Source organism: Sphaeramia orbicularis, chromosome 9, assembly GCF_902148855.1.
Source record: "Sphaeramia orbicularis chromosome 9, fSphaOr1.1, whole genome shotgun sequence".
Classification (NCBI taxonomy): Eukaryota; Metazoa; Chordata; class Actinopteri; order Kurtiformes; family Apogonidae; genus Sphaeramia; species Sphaeramia orbicularis.
Window position 1 is genome coordinate 54707858 of NC_043965.1, and position 20182 is coordinate 54728039.

Here is a 20182-nt window from a genome sequence, read left to right on the forward strand (position 1 = left end):
ACTAACGAGACATCAGAAGTTCTGTGAATGAGACTTTTTTAATGAATAATGTGTCACGTCAAGGCCAAGCGACAAATGTTGGCGGTGTGACAGTTTAAGACCAGAATGAAACCAATGTGCAGGTGGAAAAGTCCCAACCAGACGAGCCAAAGCAAACCTGGAGCTCAACCAACCCCAACGGCAAAGGCAATCTGTTCTAATATGAACATGCGCCCCCCCCCCCCCCCCCCCCCCCCCCCCCCCCCCCCCCCCCCCCCAGACCCTGAACTGGATCTAACCTTTAGGGGATGGAGATAGATGGGGATGTGGTTATGGAGCAGAAATGAAAGGCATATTTACAGACTTCTACAGCAGGATCCGAGGCCCCAGAGTGTCTACAGCAGGATCCGAGGCCCCAGAGGGTCTACAGCAGGATCCGAGGCCCCAGAGGATCAGAGGGTCTACAGCAGGATCCAAGGTCCCAGAGGGTCTACAGCAGGATCCAAGGCCCCAGAGGGTCTACAGCAGGATCCAAGGCCCCAGAGGATCAGAGGGTCTACAGCAGGATCCGAGGCCCCAGAGGGTCAGAGGGTGCCTTCAAGCATATGCACCGCCAGCAGCAGCTCTCACTACCATGAAGCCGGTCGGCTCCAAACTCAGACACAGGTACAGACTAAAGGATGATTCTGGGGTGGGTTGTACTGCGTGTAGATGAAAACACAGAGGCAGAGCACATGGCAGAGAATGTGAGCTTTCCCTGTGTTAGTAAACTGACAGAGTCTGTTTGAATCCATTCCAGTCAGAGCAGTAGGATGAGCAGAAAAGCTCCAAACAGAAGGCTTCACAGCTCATAGCTCAGCCATGTGGGCTTCAGAGACAGGCGTACGGAGAAAAACTGTATTCATAATAAACAGCAGAGGGCACCACCACGCCAATGCAGCGTCTAGTCAGCCTTACCCACGAGGAAGAAATGTCGTCACCTGTGACGTAATACGCACGCCCCACCCCCTCTGCGTGTGTTGGTCATTGTTCAGCTTGAGCAAGCTAACATGCAACGTTAACAAACAAGTTAACTGTTTATAGTTGCACTGAATGCATTGTCTTTTCCCAAAGAAGTGTTGAAAATCCATCAAATCAGCAATGAGCAAGAGGAAAGCACCGCAGGAATCCCTAAATGAGGGAATAACAGACTTTCTTGTCGGTATGTGAGGAGAAGTCAGCCGTTTGTGCTTAGCTAAGCAGCTAGCATAACAGCTACATTCAAACGTGTGAAATTGTCAAAAACCTTCAAATCGTCAAAAAACATCTCTGAATTTATAGTGTATGTTTCTATAAATATACGCGGGAAATTCCTAGTTTTCCATGAATTAATTGGAAGACGTGTTAGTTTTTAGTTGTACAGTCAGTAGCTTCGTTAAATGCCTGCCGTGTGGAGCGGACTGCATTGTTAAAGGTAGTGGCTACACTCTACGGTACGATTACGTAACTGTCACGCGATATTTCTGTTTTCAGAGCTGGCCAATTACGAGAAGAACGTTAACAGGGCAATACACAAGTACAATGCATACAGGTAAGCACATGATGGAAACCAAAGCATAGTATGAGTTGGTCCACACAGGCTCACAGTAATGGAGCCAGATCCAAAGAAACACTAGTGTCTTTAACAGACATTTGGGTCATTTTGGAGGCTGCAGTTTGTGGTACTTGTGTAATTTTTTCCTAATTTTCTAATGTGATATGAGTATGATAATACAATATGATAATGGTACAATTATACCTTACATCTTAGAAATATCATGCAGTTTTTTAAAAGATCTGTGTAAAATGAGAAAACTATGTAATATATGATAGCAGTTGTTTTAAAAATAATATGCTGTGACAATAAACACATTATGAAGTATATTTAGCCAGACCTATATGTTCACTACATTAGCTCTATCTTTCCATTCGAAAAGGTACACAATAATGATTATTTCTCTCATGATTATAATATTTTTGTTAGATATCGGCAAATGTTTCTGAAAGAACGTCTTTCTGAAATTCAAAAGAACCACCTATATTTGTTATTACTATTGAATTCTCCTGTGTTCTGTTCAGGAAAGCAGCATCCACCATCGCCAAGTACCCTCACAAAATCAAAAGCGGTGAGGAGGCTAAAAAACTGGTATGTTCACTAAACTTACCTTTGATGTCTCATGTTAATGTCAGTTAGAGCCTTTGAAGAAAATACATTTTTTTGGCAAAGTGACGCATGTAGTGCATAACTAGACATACAGACCAATGTAGTTGACATTTAATTACTTTGATAGTTTACCAGCAGTGAAGCTGTTATATTGTTCATATGATAATAACAATCAGAGTAACTAACAATTGATATCGATGCAGTGCCATTGGATAAATACTTTTATCTATTGAATGTTGCATTTGTGGTCAGTATACTTATTTTTTGTATGTAGATTACAGCAAACATTATTCTGTGAAGAAATCAAGTGATATTTTTGATACATTTTGAGAGTAAAGTTAGGAAATATGTACAAAAACGTTCTTTCTATAGCCTAGTGCAGTTACACTTCAGGCTGAGAACATGATGCACATGTAAACAAAGTACTGTAAAGACGTCATTGAAATCATATGAGAATGTAGCCCACAATTACAAAAGTAGTCTCTTGTAAGTGCATATTTTTTCCTTCCAACTCTGCAGACTCTACAGTAGCATGTTGAATCCTCAGAATCATTTAAGATTTCAGTACACTGCTAAACTCATTTTCAGTTGTTATGACTTTACAGTGGCAGTAAAATATGTTACAAAAACTCCTCCAGGTTAAAGACAGCTTTCTGTACTGTCTGACACCATAATCACTATAAACTGACTTCAGCAAATAAGCAGTACACAGTACTGTTGTGTGTCTGTTAGAGTCAGAGAGTCACAGGAGAGAATGAGTCTCATTCTGGTGACTTAGAAAAATGATGTGGCAATTTGTGTGCAGTGATACACATATCTTCATTTACTACATCCCATATAGGACACGTTGCAATACATCTAGTATATTTGATATATTGCCTAGCCTTATTTGAAATAAAAAAGTATATTTGAAATACTTATCACGATTTAAAGAAAAAAAAGTTCTATCTAAAACTAAATTTTACTGATATTATCATGTTGAAGTTAGTCGTATGTTGGCATCTCTTTCCTATTCCACTGGATTGAGACAGAGATCTAATTTGATTCTGTGTGTTCTAGTCAAAGTGTTGAACTAGTGTTGAACTGCAGTAATTCCTGAACTACATGTTGAACTATCATTTTATCATCAAAATGACTTGAAATTAGAATGAGGTCTGTTGCATGTGTAGAGCTCTGTGCTGCTGTGGCTGTGTGCTGTTATGTGATGGAGCCCTGAAAGTATGTGTCATCTGCCAGTGTTTACATTATCATTGTTGACTGGAATACTTAGTACCGTTACGTTGCTTTTCAACAGGATGGTGTGGGAGCTAAAATAGCAGAAAAGATTGATGAGTTCCTACAAACTGGTAAACTACGAAAGCTAGAAAAGGTGAGTCCTGACTGATTGACCCCTGTGTATATGTGTGTTAGTACTCTAGACCCACATTACAGAGCTGACCTACTCTGTATTTTTCTGCAGATTCGTAATGATGACACCAGTTCTTCCATCAATTTCCTCACTAGAGTCACTGGAATTGGGTGTGTATGTTTTACTGGTCCAAATGAAAAAGAAAAACAATGTTTTTCTGTTTCAGTTTGAAATCTTCTCTTTGTATCATTGTACCCTTACATCTGTGGCTGGATAATAAAACAATAATTAGTATCAGAAACTTTTATATGAATAAATAACATACTTATTATAGTAAATAACATACTTTTGTGTCTTGAGTGTTTATTTTGTTCACATTTTTAGTATATTTTGATACTGAAAAATCTGACATTACAATTTTGAATGATTTATTGTAGATTTCTAAAATAATTTTCTGTTTGTCAAGATTTTGTCATGTTCTAACAAAGTCAGTGATAAACTATTACATTGTGATGAAAGTATGTCTCCGCATCCCCCAGCTCTATTTCCATCTCATGTGCTTTATGTGTCTTATGTAATAATGTGTATGTCTTTGACTCCAGTCCTGCTGCTGCAAGGAAGTTTGTCGAGGAAGGAGTGAAGACCTTAGAAGGTTTGTGTAGCAGTTCACTTACTGTTTGAAAGGTTTGTTTGATTCTGGTTTTGGAATATGATGGCAGTGACTTGTTGTGGTCTTATGTTTTTTTTAGACTTAAAAAAGGTCGAACACAAGTTAAACCATCATCAGCAGATTGGACTCAAGTAAGAGAAGCTCTAAGTGATGTTCTCTTCTGTTCTTAATGTGACTTAGGTTTTTACAGTTTGTTTTTTTATAACTTCAGGTACTTTGAGGAATTTGAAAAAAGGATTCCAAGAGCTGAAATGGAAAAAATGGAGGTGAATAACTTTTAATTTTTCGATCCTGGAATAAGCTGTTAACATTTACTTCACACTCTGTAATCTTATCTTTGCGCAGACACTAATTCTTGGAGAGCTGAAGAAGATAGATGATGCATATATAGGGACAATCTGCGGAAGCTACAGGAGAGGTAAAAATGACTTCTCAATAATGTGTGTTCAAGTTTCTAACTCATGCTACAGACACACTAATGGTAATTTTAATTTTTTTAAAATGACAATTCTAAAATGAAAAGAATCCACACAAGTATTAGATGAAGTTTCAAATTGTTCAGTTAAACCTCCTGCAAAAGAAATGAGTACTATTATGATAAAATGCAGAATTAGGACAGAACTCCCTGTAATTCAGTATCCGTATTGGTGAGGGCAACATCCTGTTAAGGTCATGTGAGAGGAATCAGGGGAGGAAAGGACATAATAACTGACATGTCATGTTAGGAATATGAGTGCACTTCCAAAACTGTCTGCTTCTGTCCATCCAGACTTCAACACAATCTTTTAGAGTTTACAATGAAAAGCGGGTCAGTAGTGCAGTAAAGTGAACTCCAGCTGTAAATGTAGCAGAATACAGAACTGTGGCCCCACTGGTTGAACTCTAATATTCATTTGAGTGATGGATAATTTGCAGGTGCTGCATCGAGTGGTGATATTGATATTTTGTTGACCCACCCAAACTACACCTCTCAGACTGAGAAGCAAGTGAGGCCTTTTGCCATTTGGCTTATTTATCAGACTGTGAATTCCATTTAGTTTTTTGTTCCTCCTGTAACATTTTCATTTCATGTTTTTCCTCTTGTTTTCAGCCCAAGCTGCTTCATGCAGTGGTGGACCATCTGGAGTCCATCGGGTTTGTGACGGATACGCTGTCCAAAGGGGACACCAAGTTCATGGTGAGGCTTCTGCTGGCTTTGGTTGGTCATGTGTTTGTTTGATGTTATGATCTGTAACCTGCTTAGTGCAGTAATTGTACCCAACGGGTGATTCGCATGACTGTGCTGTCTGCTGATGCTGGATGTTGTTTTTGTAGGGAGTCTGCCAGCTTCACCACAGTGATGATGGTGAGGACGAGGAGGACGAGGAGGAATACCTTCACAGACGTATTGACATTAGGTGCCACGTCTTCTATTTCATTTTCCAGTTATATCTGGTGTTTTTCAGACAATTCTTTAGGTCTGTGTAGTAATTCATTGTGTTTCTGAAGGTTTTGTTTAGAATTCATTTTAAGTGCATTAACAACAGTTATTCTCCCACTTGTTCACAGCTGTGTTACACTTGTCTGTACCACAGACCGTAGTAAATATTCTCATAGTGGTATTTGACATTTGAAAGAGGCTGCATCTTTCTTTCATGCATCCAATTTAGCTAAACAGACAGAAGTACCAACACAAACTAAACAATGTAGCTTACTGCTATGAACAAAATAGTCTATTTTAGTGACCTCAAGGCCCACATAATAATAATAATAATAATAATAATAATAATAATAGTAGTAATAATAATACATTTTATTTATAAGCTCCTTTCATGACACCCAGGGACACTGTACAGCTGAGGATAAAAAAAATGACAGTACATAGAACACAAAATAAATAAATAGCTAGATAAAAAAGTAATTATGATACATAAATGATACGAGGGGGGAAAATGAAGAGGTGCAGTATAAAGTAAGATGAAGAGTAATAGTTATGGTGGGTAGGCTATTCAGAAGAGAGGAGTCTGGAGTCTGGATTTGAACATGGGGAGGGTCACTGTTATGGATGGATGGTGGAAGGGAGTTCCAAAGCTGGGGAGCAGAGCGGCTGAAGGCTCCGCCCACCTATGGTGCTGAGGCAGACAGTGGGCACAGTGAGATGGATGGAGGAGGAGGAGCTGAGGGAACGGGCGGGAGTGGTGATATAGAGGAGGTCTGACAGGTACTGAGGAGTGAGGTTATGGATGGATTTGAAGGTCTGCAGGAGGAGTTTGAATTCAGTTCTCTGTTTAACTGGGAGCCAATGAAGTTCCTGGAGGATAGGGGTGATGTGATGGTAGGAGGGGGTTTTGGTGATGATGCAGTGTTCTGAACTATTGCAGCTTATGGAGGGACTTTTGGGGTAGAGCGAATAGAAGAGCGTTCCAGTAATCAGTATGGGAGGTTACTAGACTATGAAGAAGAATGGAGGTGGTATGGAGGATGAGGGAGGGGCGGAGGAGGTTGATCCTACGCTAGTGAAAATACGCAGACCGGGTGACGTTATTGATGTGGGCTTTGAAAGATAGTGGGCCATTGAGGATGACACCCAGACTCTGAACCTGAGAGGAGGGGGAGACTGAGGAGCTGTGGATGGTGAGGGAAAAAGTGTTGGCTTTGGAAAGAGTGGATTTAGCACCAATGAGGAGCATTTCCGTTTTATCACTATTGAGATTTAGGAAGTTGGAGGTGAACCAGGTTTGAATTTTGGAGAGGCAGGAGGTGAAGGAGGAGGGAGGGAGTGTGGAGCAAGGTTTGGTGGAACGGAGAGGTAGAGCTGGGTGTCATCCATGAAGCAGTGGAAATGGATGCCAAAACTTCTGAAGATATTGCAGAGGGAGGGGGTAGATGGTGAATAGAAGGGGCCCCAGGACAGAGCCCTGGGGCACACCTGAGATAATTGGGGAGGAATCTGACCAGAAGGATTTCAGCTGAATGAACTGGGTGTGGCCGCTTCTTTAGCAATTTCCTGCAAAGGATCAATAAAGTATGTATCTATCTATCTTCCAAACACTAGCTTTTAAAGGCGTTGAATCTGACGCTCTGTAAGTGTATCCAAACAGTTAGAGTTGGTTTGACTGGGTTCCCATTGGTCCGTGCTTTAAGGGGCGCAGGCGGCATGAACCACTTTTATTTTCCTGCCTGCTGCGGTTGTGTTCCTGTCATTTAGTAATTATGAAAAATAATCATTTTTGAACATTTATTAATCATTATTGAATTGTCAAGTGTCGCATCGTGATGAATCTAATAATCGCTGTATTGGTACACCCCTAATCCAGGGTGAACCCCGCCCTCACCCATAAGTATCTGGGATAGGCTCCAGTGACCCTAGTGAGGATAAAGCAGGTTCAGATGATGAATGAAAATGAACTAAACACAATCATTTCACCACTTTATGTTGCCACTAGACAGATGTTTCTAATGAGAAGTTGAAGTTATTCCATTGCTACCATACTCCTTTGACAAAAAAAACCTCCTTTTACACCACATTAGATGGGAGTTAGTGGACTAGCAGTGCCTCAGTGTGTGTGTGTGTGTGTGTGTGTGTGTGTGTGTGTTCAAACATCAGTGGAACAGTCCAGCTGACTAGTCAAAGGACTCTGGTGGCTTTAACAGTCACATACATTTACAGCATCAACTGAGTCAGAAAGAGCTTTTTAATAGCAGGATAAATGAAGGTTGTATATGGAACAGTCACTCATGTTTTCAGCTTGCTTTGATTTTGTGTAGGAGTCATTTTTGTGTTTTGAACCTGAGTTTGCTGATGTTAACACCATTTCTAAGCTATTAACGGTCTTCATTTCCTACATCCATGACAACAGTGTATTGACTTCCATATCTGACCTGTAATATTTTGCATTATATTCTGTTGCATTATATACTTAATTGAAAATGTGCACAAAGGTTCTAAGTAAAAGTAGGAAAATTATCAAATATTAACAAATAAAATGTGTGTGTGAGATTAACTGTAAACTTTGTAAACCTTATATTACTTACATGCTACAGCACTAGGGAGCAGAGAATAAAGCTTCTTTTCCATGACCTGAGGACTTCTCATCCCATCAGATAGTCAAATACAAAGTGTCTGCATAAATCAAAACAATTAACAGCTTTTTCCTGCATTTGAACTCTCCTTCTCTCAATGCTATTAGGTTAATTCCCAAGGACCAGTACTACTGTGGTGTGTTGTATTTCACTGGAAGCGACATCTTCAATAAAAACATGCGAACCCATGCTCTTGAGAAGGGCTTCACTCTTAATGAGTACACTATACGGCCACTTGGAGTCACCGGTGAGTCCACGTCACATAGAAACACCAACTCACTGAACTCTGTTCCAGCGCTGTGTGACTTTTCTCATGGTGCGATGACCAGTGATTCATGTTTCCAGTTTTCCTGGTTGGTCATTCCTCTTCGTCCATGTGTTGCAGGTGTGGCAGGGGAACCTCTGTTGGTGGACAGTGAGAGGGACATCTTTGAGTACATCCAGTACAGATACAGAGAGCCGAAGGACCGCAGCGAGTGAAGAAAACCACAGCATAGGCTCAAAGAAAATATATGAAGCATGTTGAAAACGTGCTCGTGTGTGTCCCACTCTGGAGTATTCAAACTACTTCTGGACATTTTGCGTCAGGTTCAACTATTTAAATCAACACAACAGTCGGCTTTTAAGTTTAATGCTCCATGGGTTGGATTCTTTGAAAAGGCTTCCTGCTGCATTTTAAAGCAGGGTTTTTTTTAACCATGTGAGCAGTAATTTATATGTACTGTGTATTTAGTTTTTTAATTGGTTAACCTAGAAAGGTTTACCTTTCCTAGAGATGAGCTGTGTTGATGTGTTTCAGTTCTTGTGTGTCCTATGTGAACAACCACAGCCATGCTCATCAGAACATTGTTCCTGTTGACTGATTCCTTGAACACTGTCAGGAAGTTGGTACATTTTCCTAGCATAGCAGTATGAAAAGAGTGTTTTTACTATAGGATCTGAAGAATTAAAAACAAACTGTAAATTTAAATACGATGCCATTTTTACACCCAGCATTTATCATGTTTAGGCAGGCTGATGAATTGGTTTGATGAATTATTATTGGATTTAAAAGGTTGCAAATAAGAAATGGAATGATTGAGCTTTTTTGTTTGAGGTTTGAATATGTCTGTAATGCTGAATATGTTGGGATTGATTGTGTGATTGTGCATGTTAGGTCCAGGGAGTACTTTTCAAACCAGGAGGCACAGTATTTCAGCCATCCTGGTTTGGGTGGAATAAATGGTTCTCCTGGTTATACAGAGAAAACTGTAACTCCAAATGGGCAGTTTAGCTTTTTAGGATATTCCTACTATTGTGTATGAGGGTCACTATGAATAAAGGGATTTCCAAAAGTAAGAAGTTGCTTATTCTTGGTTACCGTGCTCAAAAATAATGGATTTTGAGTGGGGTTTGCTTTATGGTTTTCTAATTAGTCTATTAGATTAAAAAAAAAAAAAAAAAAGTGGAAATTAACAGTGAGCCAGAAAAGCTTATTTACCTCTGTACACACTGTTACCAACAGATGATTCACTTCACTATGGAACCTGATCAGAACCCTTTCCACACTATCTGAATATATGGTCTGAAACTGTGTCTGACAGGCCAAGCGTCTGCGCTGGAATGTTCCTCCTGCCTCCAACAGGTTTGTGTTCTGTTGGCATTTTGCAGCCTTTCTATATGATCTTCTACTGAGTGAAGAGCCAAACGCTGTCAAGGCTCATCTTCCTCTGTCATATCTGTTTTTTTTTTGTTTGTTTGTTTTATTAGGCTCATCTTCGTCTGTCATATCTGTTTTGTTTTTTTTGTTTGTTTTATTAGGCTCATCTTCCTCTGTCATATCTGTTTTGTTTTTTTTGTTTGTTTTTATTTTTTTAGGCTCATCTTCCTCTGTCATATCTGTTTTGTTTTTTTTTGTTTGTTTGTTTGTTTTATTAGGCTCATCTTCCTCTGTCATATCTGTTTTGTTTTTTTTGTTTGTTTGTTTGTTTTATTAGGCTCATCTTCCTCTGTCATATCTGTTTTGTTTTTTTTTGTTTGTTTGTTTTATTAGGCTCATCTTCCTCTGTCATATCTGTTTTGTTTTTTTTGTTTGTTTGTTTGTTTTATTAGGCTCATCTTCGTCTGTCATATCTGTTTTGTTTTTTGTTTTTTTGTTTGTTTTATTAGGCTCATCTTCCTCTGTCATATCTGTTTTGTTTTTTTTTTGTTTGTTTGTTTGTTTTATTAGGCTCATCTTCGTCTGTCATATCTGTTTTGTTTGTTTGTTTAGGCTCATCTTCGTCTGTCATATCTGTGGAATATTTCAGTGTCAGTTTCATTTGTCATGTGTTGTGTGTTCAGCTAGCTGAAGTTGGACGAACTCGTTATCCCATAATACTCCTGCCACTATTTACAGCTGTTTCCACAGCGATGAAAATGTCGCAAGGCATGATGGTCCGACATAAAATGCAGAGAGAAAACCCGGAAAGATTGGGCCGAGTTCTCCAATCACAGCTCTATGTACATTAATATCAGCCAATAGGAGGAGGCCTTGGCAGCACTGTGTGACCGCTCCACACCCACAGGAGTTTTGTGTCAACCACTTCGCGGGAGTTGTCAGTAGTGGAGCTGTCGTCTCTTTAAACTAGACCAATACTACACAGGAGACTGAAGGTAATTTGTTCCATTTCACTCGCTGTGAGTCTGTGGAAGGTGCAGTGTTCAGTGGGAGCAGCTGTCTGCTCAGGGCTGGAGCTGTTCGGGTCTGTTTTCAGGATGAATGAGTGTAGATGGAGCAGCAGCATCCAGGACTGAAGGGCCATGTGACCACAGGTTTACCACAGGTTTACCAGATTTACCAGATTTACCAGACACGGATTCTGTGACAGAAGCCTCCTACCTCCTGCAGCTGGATGCTGAATGCACTGGTCTTAGATCTGGCTCATGGTTCATGTTGGTTCGGTGAACCATGGCTCCAGTGACGCTACCGCTCGGCACTTCCAGGATGCGCTTCCATTTTGCAGATTTGCGTTTGCTTCGGTTCTTGTTGAAATCTTGTAATATTTTTCGACGATATTCTTAAATGTCTGGCGTATCCATAGAAACTACGCAGAGCGCGCATCCAGTGAGCCTGCAGCTGATGGAAGTTGTTACGCAACACGAGCAGAAATGGCTAGTTGGGCTATTATGTGTCATTTCTTATGTAATGAGAAGTAGTTGACTAACTCCCAGTGTTTTCATGGCCTGGTGAAAACCCTGGTGCTCCTGGTGCAGGGACGGTGGACACAGTGGATGATGGGGACTGTTTGGAGTCCGTTGCATTGTATGCGTGCCAATGCGCCTGTGAAGATGATCAGTCCTCTGCTGTGTTTTGGTTTCCCAGGGCAACCATGTCTGACAGAAAGGCAGTGATCAAAAACGCTGACATGTCGGAGGACATGCAGCAGGATGCTGTGGAGTGTGCCACGCAAGCCCTGGAGAAGTACAACATCGAGAAAGACATCGCTGCGTATATCAAAAAGGTAAAAACAACATCCAGCATCCTCCAACATCACAAACAGAGCAGAGTCTGCAGAGCTCTGAGCACAGACCTAGTGTTTGGAGACAACAGAAAGCACATGAAGCGATGACAATGAAACCAGAATTAAGAGGCTATTCTACAGAGCAGTCACTGTGTGTATCTCTCACACACACACACACACACACACACACACACACACACACACACACAAAACCGCCTGCTGTGGGTAATTGTTTCCACTCCTCCTGAGAAATCCTGTTCCTCAGACTCACCATCATGTAGATCCGCATTTTTTTCTGGACAGTCATATTCTTACATCACTCCAACATTTCATCCGCATGGAACAAATGAAAAATGGCATTTGTACGAATGTAAGTGAATTAGTCAAGACATTTTGTGTTGGGCTGCAACTAATGGTTGTTTTCGTTTTTGATTAATCTGTTGTAGAGGCGGACAGACAGCAGTGGTTCGAAAGCAGAAAAAAAACGGTCAATTATTTGCCGATTGTCAGTATATCTGTAGTTCTGACTGCATCAACTAAACATGCATGTGAACTGGAATAAAGAACTAAAGTACTGAGCATTAACATCACAAATAAAACTATAAATCTGAGACTCAATGTCAAACTATCCAAAAAAACCAGATGATTCTTGGTGTAGTTTTTAGTTGTTTTGAACTCTTACTTTCCCTCACAGTCTGTATTTCCAGATGAGAAGCACAGTATGAGCCCTCAGGCATTATCAGATCCAAGTTTGGCCAATTTGCTAAATGCCCTGTCATCGCAGATCAACCCATTTCTTAGGTTTTGGAATCAACAACTGATATTTTTCATCACTTTCTGACATTTAACAGAACAAACAACTAAGAAAATGTCCCTAAATATTGTGTTTGATCCAAAACCAACAATACTTTGTGTAAAGTTATTAAGGAGGACATAAATCTGAATATAGTCAGATTCATGAAGCTAGAATCATAGTTTAGATTTTTTAGAATGAAAATTAATGTAACCAAGAGTCCATATCCACAACAGTCATTGATTACTTTAATCCTTCAGCCCTAGTTCATTACAAATGTATAAATCACTCAATATTCGCTACTAGTCTTGTTAAGTCTTGGCGTACTTGTTTGTCACACCAACCCTGAACGAGTGCATCATATTCACTTTGAACTGTTCCTCACTCATCTACTCATGAGTTTCCTTGTAAGAGCGAGAACACCCTGTTTTCTTTACATGTAGACAAATGTTTCATCTAAACAACTGGTGTTTTGTTGTTCAACAGGAGTTTGACAAGAAATACAACCCGACCTGGCACTGCATTGTGGGCAGGAACTTTGGCAGCTACGTGACTCACGAGACCAAACATTTCATTTACTTCTACTTGGGTCAGGTGGCCATCCTGCTGTTCAAGTCCGGCTGAAGGAATGCTTTGTATCTCCAAAACCAGCTGACCATATATACAGTACTGACTGACTTCGACAAAGGCACTTATCATTCCTTGGCGAGAGGGCCGCTGCCTTTTTCTGTGCTGCTTTCTACTTTGTTCTGTTTTTTGAGGAAAAAAAAACGTGGCCATGTAAGAGAGATAAAAAAAAACACTTGTATTTATTTTTGTCTTGTCACATTAGACATCATTTTTTTAATTAAAGCGTAGCTGTTAAGCTGTCTGGGTCCAAGCCCTTTGCTGTGGTTATTTCATTACACTCACTCATTATGCACAACTTCAACAGGGACATGAATGTGTAAGGGTTGTAAGGGTAACTTTAAACTACAGGTGGCATGACTGGGGAGGGGCAGAATTTGAAAATAAACTATAATTAAGGCCGTCAGTCACATTTCACCTTCTTTCCTGTCTGATTAAAACTGAGCAGTTGAGATTTTCTACAGCCAGTAAACGCAGCCAAGAGGAGGTGCATGAGTCGTGTCTCCAGTCAGATCATCTGATTTACACTATGAGGGATGATCGACGTGGAATTTAAAGGAATCAGGTGCTGAAGCATTCTACTAAATATATAAAAAGGAAAAAATAGGCTAACTTCTCAAGAATATGTGTGTACGTCTGAGCCATCCTTTCCTGCCTGTTCCTAGTTTCAGAACTACTGAGTACTGTTCTGTCTGACACGTGAAGTACCAGGGACAGGTTGATCCTTACAAGACATGAAAGCAGACGAGGGCACTGGGAAAACACAAACCTCCACCGAGGCCAACAGGACGCTCTTCTACTTGTTCCATAATACTCTTAAATCCCAGTTTTTCCTCCTTCCTTATTGCTGAGGTTCCAGTGGTTATGAGGGTCTGATCTGGACTGAAGTGCAGACACTAACCTAAAGTTTTGTGTGAGGACACATAAAAACTCACTTCCAATTCAGTCATCTGTAGAATTCAGTGATGGTGATACTGCTTTTTACAACTTGTCCATAATGAAAAAATATCTATCTTGCATCCTGTTTAAATGATCTGTTTAGTTTGTGTTATTAGTAATATTTATTCAGCAGTTCATGTCCTGCAAACAGTAATGTGATCATTATACGGACAGATCTATTAACTAGGGCTTAGTTTATTGGTTTTCAGTTACAGAATGTGAAACTTTCAAATCCCACCACTTCGGAAGGACACACTTCAGCAGATCATCCTTTGCTAATCTACCCTCTTACATTAAAACAATGTTGCTAAAGGAAACTAAATTCAGGCAGCTCAAGTGTACAGTCCATTATGTCCATGCAAAATGTTAAGTAAAAGTGTCAAAGGCGACAGAGTTCTAACCCATTAAAACTAGAAGCAAAAGGTTTGGAAATTCTCACAAAAATCTAGTTTGGTCTTTACCACTGTATGTCCTAAAGCTTACAATAAAAAGGTTTGCTCCATTCCAGCCCCTTTAGTGTACCAACAATGTGCATAATACACATGGAAATGTATACACATATAGTGTAGCCTCTTCAGTGTAGGTTGTCGCCTCATGTCACTGAAGGAGATGATAAACATACTTCCATACACTGATGGTTCGGGGGGGTGGGGGGTGTGTGGGGGTGTGTGTCCACATATCTACTGTACTCTGCAGTCTCACACACACACACACACCCCTCAGGTCAATCATCTGAGCTGTAACTCCAAAACATTTGAGGCTGTTAAAAAATGTCCCATAATGAAATTCCCCCATTGAGTATCTGACAATAATAAAAGTGTAGAAACATGTAAAGCAGTGCTGTCAAACTCAGTTCAGTTCCACATTCAGCCTAATCTGATCTAAAGTGGGCCGGACCAGTAAAATAATATAAATAATAGGGTAAGAACTTATAAATAATGTCAACTCCAAAGTTTTCGGTTTTTGAGTGAAAAGTTAAATTCCATTATGAAAATGTTTACACCTATGAACCGTACTTGAACATAACATCAACAAATATGAACAACCTGAAAATTCTTAAGAAAAAAAGTGCAATGTTATTACACCTTAGTTGATCATTTATACATGTGCATCACAACTTAAACATTTAATAACAGGCAAAATATTGTTAAAATTCCACATACTTAAGACATTTCAGATTGTTCATATTTGTTCAGGTTATTTTTTTTGTAAAAGTATAGTCTGTAAATAATTTTTTCAAATTTTACTTTTTTTACACTAAAACAAGGAAAAAGTTTTTATTATTTATAGGTTATTATAAGTATTTTACTAGTCTTATTCACTTTAGATTGAATTGACCTAAAATGATTTCAACATCCTTGATTATTATCTTCTGTGTAATTTTTGTATTTCACAAATTCATCCCACGGGCCAGACTGGACCCTTTGGCGGGCCAGTTTTGGCCCCCGGGCTGCATGTTTGACACCTGTGATGTAAAATGTCACACCTGGTCTCTAAGGGTTCATAAAAATGAGACAAAGGAGGGCACCGTTACCATGGTACTGTTTATTACAACACATTTAGAAAACCAGCTTGTGTGGGTAGACGCCATTGGACAGGCAGAAGGAGGAGCGCAGGTATCCCTTCAGCTGAGGGACTTTCTTAATGAGGGGCAGGAGCTGGGAGTCCACAGCCTTCTGGTCCTCCTTCCTCTGTTCTGTCAGCTGGTACTTCTGCACAGGAGAACACAAGCACAGTTGACCTCCACTCATACTCAGCTCATGTCAGGAACCTGTCCTGTCCAATAGTCTGCTCTACTGTACCAGGACCCTGTCCGGTCTGTTAGTCTGCTCTACTGTACCAGGACCCTGTCCGGTCTGTTAGTCTGCTCTACTGTACCAGGACCCTATCCGGTCCAATAGTCTGCTCTACTGTACCAGGACCCTGTCCGGTCTGTTAGTCTGCTCTACTGTACCAGGACCCTGTCCGGTCTGTTAGTCTGCTCTACTGTACCAGGACCCTATCCGGTCCAATAGTCTGCTCTACTGTACCAGGACCCTATCCGGTCTGTTAGTCTGCTCTACTGTACCAGGACCCTATCCGGTCTGTTAGTCTGCTCTACTGTACCAGGACCCTATCCGGTCTGTTAGTCTGCTCTACTGTACCAGGACCCTATCCGGTCTGTTAGTCTGCTCTACTGTACCTCTTTCTCTGTGTCAAAGATCTCTCCCTCCTGGTGACGCGGCCTCCTCAGCTTCTTCTTCTTGAAGTAGGCGTCGTTCAGAGTTTTGGGGATCTTCATGCCAGAGATGTCAACTTTTGTGTTGGTGGCGATGACAAACTTCTGGTGAGCCCTGCGCAGGGGGACTCTGTTCAGGGCTAGAGGGCCTGGGGGGTGGGTGTCCACCAGAAAAAAACAAACAAAAAAAACACACATTACCAACTAGTAAAACACAAATGGTCGAAAGCTTAAACAGTACTATGCACATTCCTTAATCAATGCCTCTAACAAAGTACATGAAACCCTAAAAGGAGATCTTTACCAGTGACAAGCAGGAGACCACTGGAGAGCTGCTTCAGGAACACCACACGCTGAATGAAAAGACAAACATTAGGTTATTTAGGTGCAACTCTACTGCGTTACTAGACCTAAATACAACCAAAATACACAACTCAAGACAAGTGCGGAGAACAAAAACAAAAGAAGCCCTAGCTGCATCAGTTTGATACGACAGTTAAATAGCTGCACTCCACATATTTGACAACTTCTTTGAACTTGAGAAAGTAAATCTACTTGACATTCACTACCAATTTTACATGGAGGGCTCTCTGCCTGTCAGCTTCAGAGATGCACATTATTTAGGTCAGCCACTGCGCAGAGTACGTGTGGGCTCACTTCAACAACCGAGCTATGGAAGCATGCAGCGTTTGAGTGGGAGGGAGGGACAATGTGCTGAGGGTGTGCGAGTATGGGAAAGTGTCCAACACGCCTGTTAAAACCACTACATGCGCTCAGGAAAATAGGGACGACACGGATTCATCATTGTAATGTTATTTGGAGAGCAATTTGTTACGTTTTCCATGAGTCTAATGACTAGTTCTAAATACATGCAGTGTCTAACGTGACATTCTTAGGGGGCAAAGATTTCTGCAAAATGCTTTGCTGGCATCAGTTTAAAAATGAATGTTGTACCATTTCTACATCATGTACACTATTAGTAAATGTAGCAAAGTTAAATTACACGCATTGAAGGTACAGGATCATCATCTGAACGTTTGTGATGTGTGGGAACATTTAGTTTTAAAGCAGGTTAGCCATCAGCGAAAGCTGTGCAATAGAGTAAATCTATTCCATTAATTGAGTTTTTGCCTTTTACTATGAAAAATTCCTCAATTCTAAAGGTGAAATGAGCCATTCCTCGATAGGTTTCCTGCTCAACAAAAGTTTAAAATGCAAGTATTAGAGTCTATTCATTTGTTACATTTACAGTCAAGCAACTGTGTCTTATTTTCTATTTTACTTTAAAAAACAGATACAGAAAGGGGTTTGTTACTATTTGCCCATTTTGCACATATTATATTTTGTAGAACTAACTTGTTGAGCTTATGTTAGCAAAAAGCTGATTAAATTGTGAGATAGACTCAACATGTGTACTCATTCATTCTTGTGAAATTCATGTCACTGAAAAGATTTGTATTAAAAAGGTTCAGTCAGAACATATTACACACTGACAGTGAAAAAAACTTTGATGGACATGTTAATACCAGACTGTAGGATTTCATGTACTGCCCGATACTAAGAAAATCACTCTCTACAACAGTATGTCCTTTAGAAAAGCCTCCTGTTTAGCCCCTAAAGCCAGCAGACGCCTGCACTTGGACCCTCCCACAGTGTGAACTCTACAAGCTGAACACCGCTGCCCACCCTGATGACCCACAGCTCCATCATGTCAGAAACAGAATTTGCCCTCTGTACGCTGCATGTGCATCATGATGGCTCATATGTACTATAAATCTCAGATGTATTCACCTTTCCGCGGTGACGCCCAGTAAGCAAGATGAGGACAGTGCCTGGGGTGATGCTGCTACGAAGGTTCCTCTTGTGCTGGCTGAAAGGCTTCTTTCCGTGGCTCTTCAGTTTGCGAGGAACATCCTCTGTGGGGTAGTAACGGGGCTACAGCAGCAGAAAAAAAAAAGAAAAAAAATCATAAAACTGAAAATCTAAAGACACCGTACAACAACAGCGTGCACCTATTCCTCAACTTTACATGAAAGCCTTTAGAGCGCAATTTGGAACTATGTAACAATATGAACCAGGACTCTACAGGGAACTTTTTAATTCCCATTCCCAAAAAATAGATATGCTGTCATTGTGTTGAGTCTTTATTACTTTTGTCCATTTTACATCGTTAAATTGGTATAAACTGAACTATCGGTGGACAAAAAGCAATATGATCTGTATCTCACATTTGACAATGCCAAAAATCATTTACACTTTAACTATTTCAGATTCAGTGTTTTTTTTTTCTTTTCTAACTTAACTTGAACAACTTAACTTCTTGAATCTGACCTATTATTGTAATTACATTTTACTGCAGAATATAATTTGTCATTCTATATCCATGTGCACAAAGTCATATATAAAGAGAGAAACAAATCTCACCATCTTGCGCAGCTTGACAACACGAGTGCCTCCATTCTTGTCTCCTCCAACAGTCTTGATGACAGTGGCCTTAGCCTTAATCTTAATCTTCTTCTCCATCTGAAATTGGTGCACAGTTTAACAACCCATATTCAGTGTGTCCATGTGGTCCCCTTCAGTGGGTTGTCCACTCACCTTGGTCTCAGTGGTCTTGGTCTTCCTCTTGTACATGGCCCTACGAGCATACATAGCGGAACGGGAGTAGCGTCCGATGCCCCGGGCCAGAACCGGGTTCCGGCTCCCGTGCTTCTTCTTCTTGGCAGACTTGTCTCCCTCTGCCATCTGTCAAATATTGATAAAGCAGGGGTCTGAGAGTCTCGCAACTACATTTACCAATCCTACTTCTGTCCATTTCTGCTTCACTTTAGTGCAATGACAACATCTGCACTGGATTACACACCATTGGATGAGACGTTTAGGGCCACCTATAGAAAACTGCCATGAATCAACATGTATCGTAGTTGTGGCATAATATTTACACCTCAGCCCTGATAAACACACCATTACACACATAACGCACTTTAAAAGAAGGTGCTCCAGCTTTTCAGATCGTATAACTGCTCACGCAACTCTTGTACTGGGAAGGCATGGCAAGCAACGTTAGCTAGCAAAGAGCAACACAGAGGGACCCCAAGGGCTCCGTCACCAGGCTGCTTAATAAGAGAAGTGACAGGTTGTAAAGGTGAACCTAACATTTGGACTAAAACAGTCCCAAACATCGTATAATAACATATTACAGTGGAGGTACACAACGCGTTTGTATTAGCCACTCAGCTAACGCTATAGCCACCACGGCGGCTAGCCGGCGGCCTGGAACTCCCGTTTCAACAAACTCTGTTATAACGGGCACATAACTAATAAAACACAGTAATAGTTAGGGCTAACGCATCGAATAGGTTCATAGATACGGCTCCTGATATTTACAGACTGTAATTTTAATTCACAAACACAGATGTTAACAGATTTTATTCCAACGCTAGCACGAAAGCAAGATCTATCTTACCTTTGCTATGAAAAAAAGAACGACATCCGGGCACGTGACGTATTTAAGGACGCTGTACGATGACGTTGACGTAAGGCGCGTTGTCTTTCAAAAGTGCGATGGTTCTTGTAGTCCTTACAGGCGTTTCTGGTTAATTAATAATATCGCTATTAACCATGTTGTTGACGGATTTTCACCCCAAAAGCTAATCATCTGCGGAAAATATTCAGAAAAACTGTGTGAGAAAACTTCAAAATATGGTTATGATCTGTGTTTATGGTTGTAATATGACATTATATTGTGCATAGATATAAAAGGTGTTTTCAGCAAACCTTTCTTTGGGATCCACAAAGTATGTGTATAATGCTATAGTGTTTTATATTTATTGATGCAGGTAGTGCTTTTAAAGTGCATGGCAAGTGGTGCTCAGATATAAA

At 40.5% G+C, this 20182-nt stretch overlaps 3 protein-coding genes across 4 annotated transcripts; 2 read left to right on the forward strand and 1 right to left on the reverse strand.

Annotated features, from left to right (window-relative positions):
• Window positions 1–973: 973 nt before the first annotated feature.
• Window positions 974–9579, forward strand: polb (polymerase (DNA directed), beta). The gene is made up of 14 exons (XM_030143315.1): window positions 974–1180; window positions 1492–1549; window positions 2077–2143; window positions 3456–3530; window positions 3621–3679; window positions 4112–4161; window positions 4259–4310; window positions 4391–4445; window positions 4525–4597; window positions 5095–5165; window positions 5270–5356; window positions 5494–5576; window positions 8349–8488; window positions 8627–9579. Exons 1-14 carry the CDS (start codon window positions 1120–1122, stop codon window positions 8719–8721), a joined length of 1026 nt encoding a protein of 341 aa, XP_029999175.1. The 5' UTR covers window positions 974–1119; the 3' UTR covers window positions 8722–9579.
• A 1168-nt stretch (window positions 9580–10747) lies between these two features.
• On the forward strand, window positions 10748–13396 carry dynll1 (dynein, light chain, LC8-type 1). The gene is made up of 3 exons (XM_030143350.1): window positions 10748–10875; window positions 11585–11723; window positions 13003–13396. The coding sequence occupies exons 2-3, from the start codon at window positions 11592–11594 to the stop codon at window positions 13138–13140; spliced, it is 270 nt and encodes an 89-aa protein (XP_029999210.1). The 5' UTR covers window positions 10748–10875; window positions 11585–11591; the 3' UTR covers window positions 13141–13396.
• A 530-nt stretch (window positions 13397–13926) lies between these two features.
• Window positions 13927–19045, reverse strand: rpl6 (ribosomal protein L6). 2 transcript variants are annotated; one of them, XM_030143338.1, is made up of 6 exons: window positions 18899–19045; window positions 18725–18823; window positions 18092–18235; window positions 16605–16653; window positions 16233–16449; window positions 13927–13939 (listed from the first exon to the last, which is right to left on the reverse strand). In XM_030143338.1, exons 1-5 carry the CDS (start codon window positions 19043–19045, stop codon window positions 16256–16258), a joined length of 633 nt encoding a protein of 210 aa, XP_029999198.1. In that variant the 3' UTR covers window positions 13927–13939; window positions 16233–16255. The 2 variants fall into 2 exon arrangements, with proteins under 2 accessions (XP_029999198.1, XP_029999197.1); XM_030143337.1 differs by lacking the exon at window positions 13927–13939 and adding an exon at window positions 15611–15794 and having other exon boundaries at window positions 16265–16449.
• Window positions 19046–20182: the final 1137 nt, after the last annotated feature.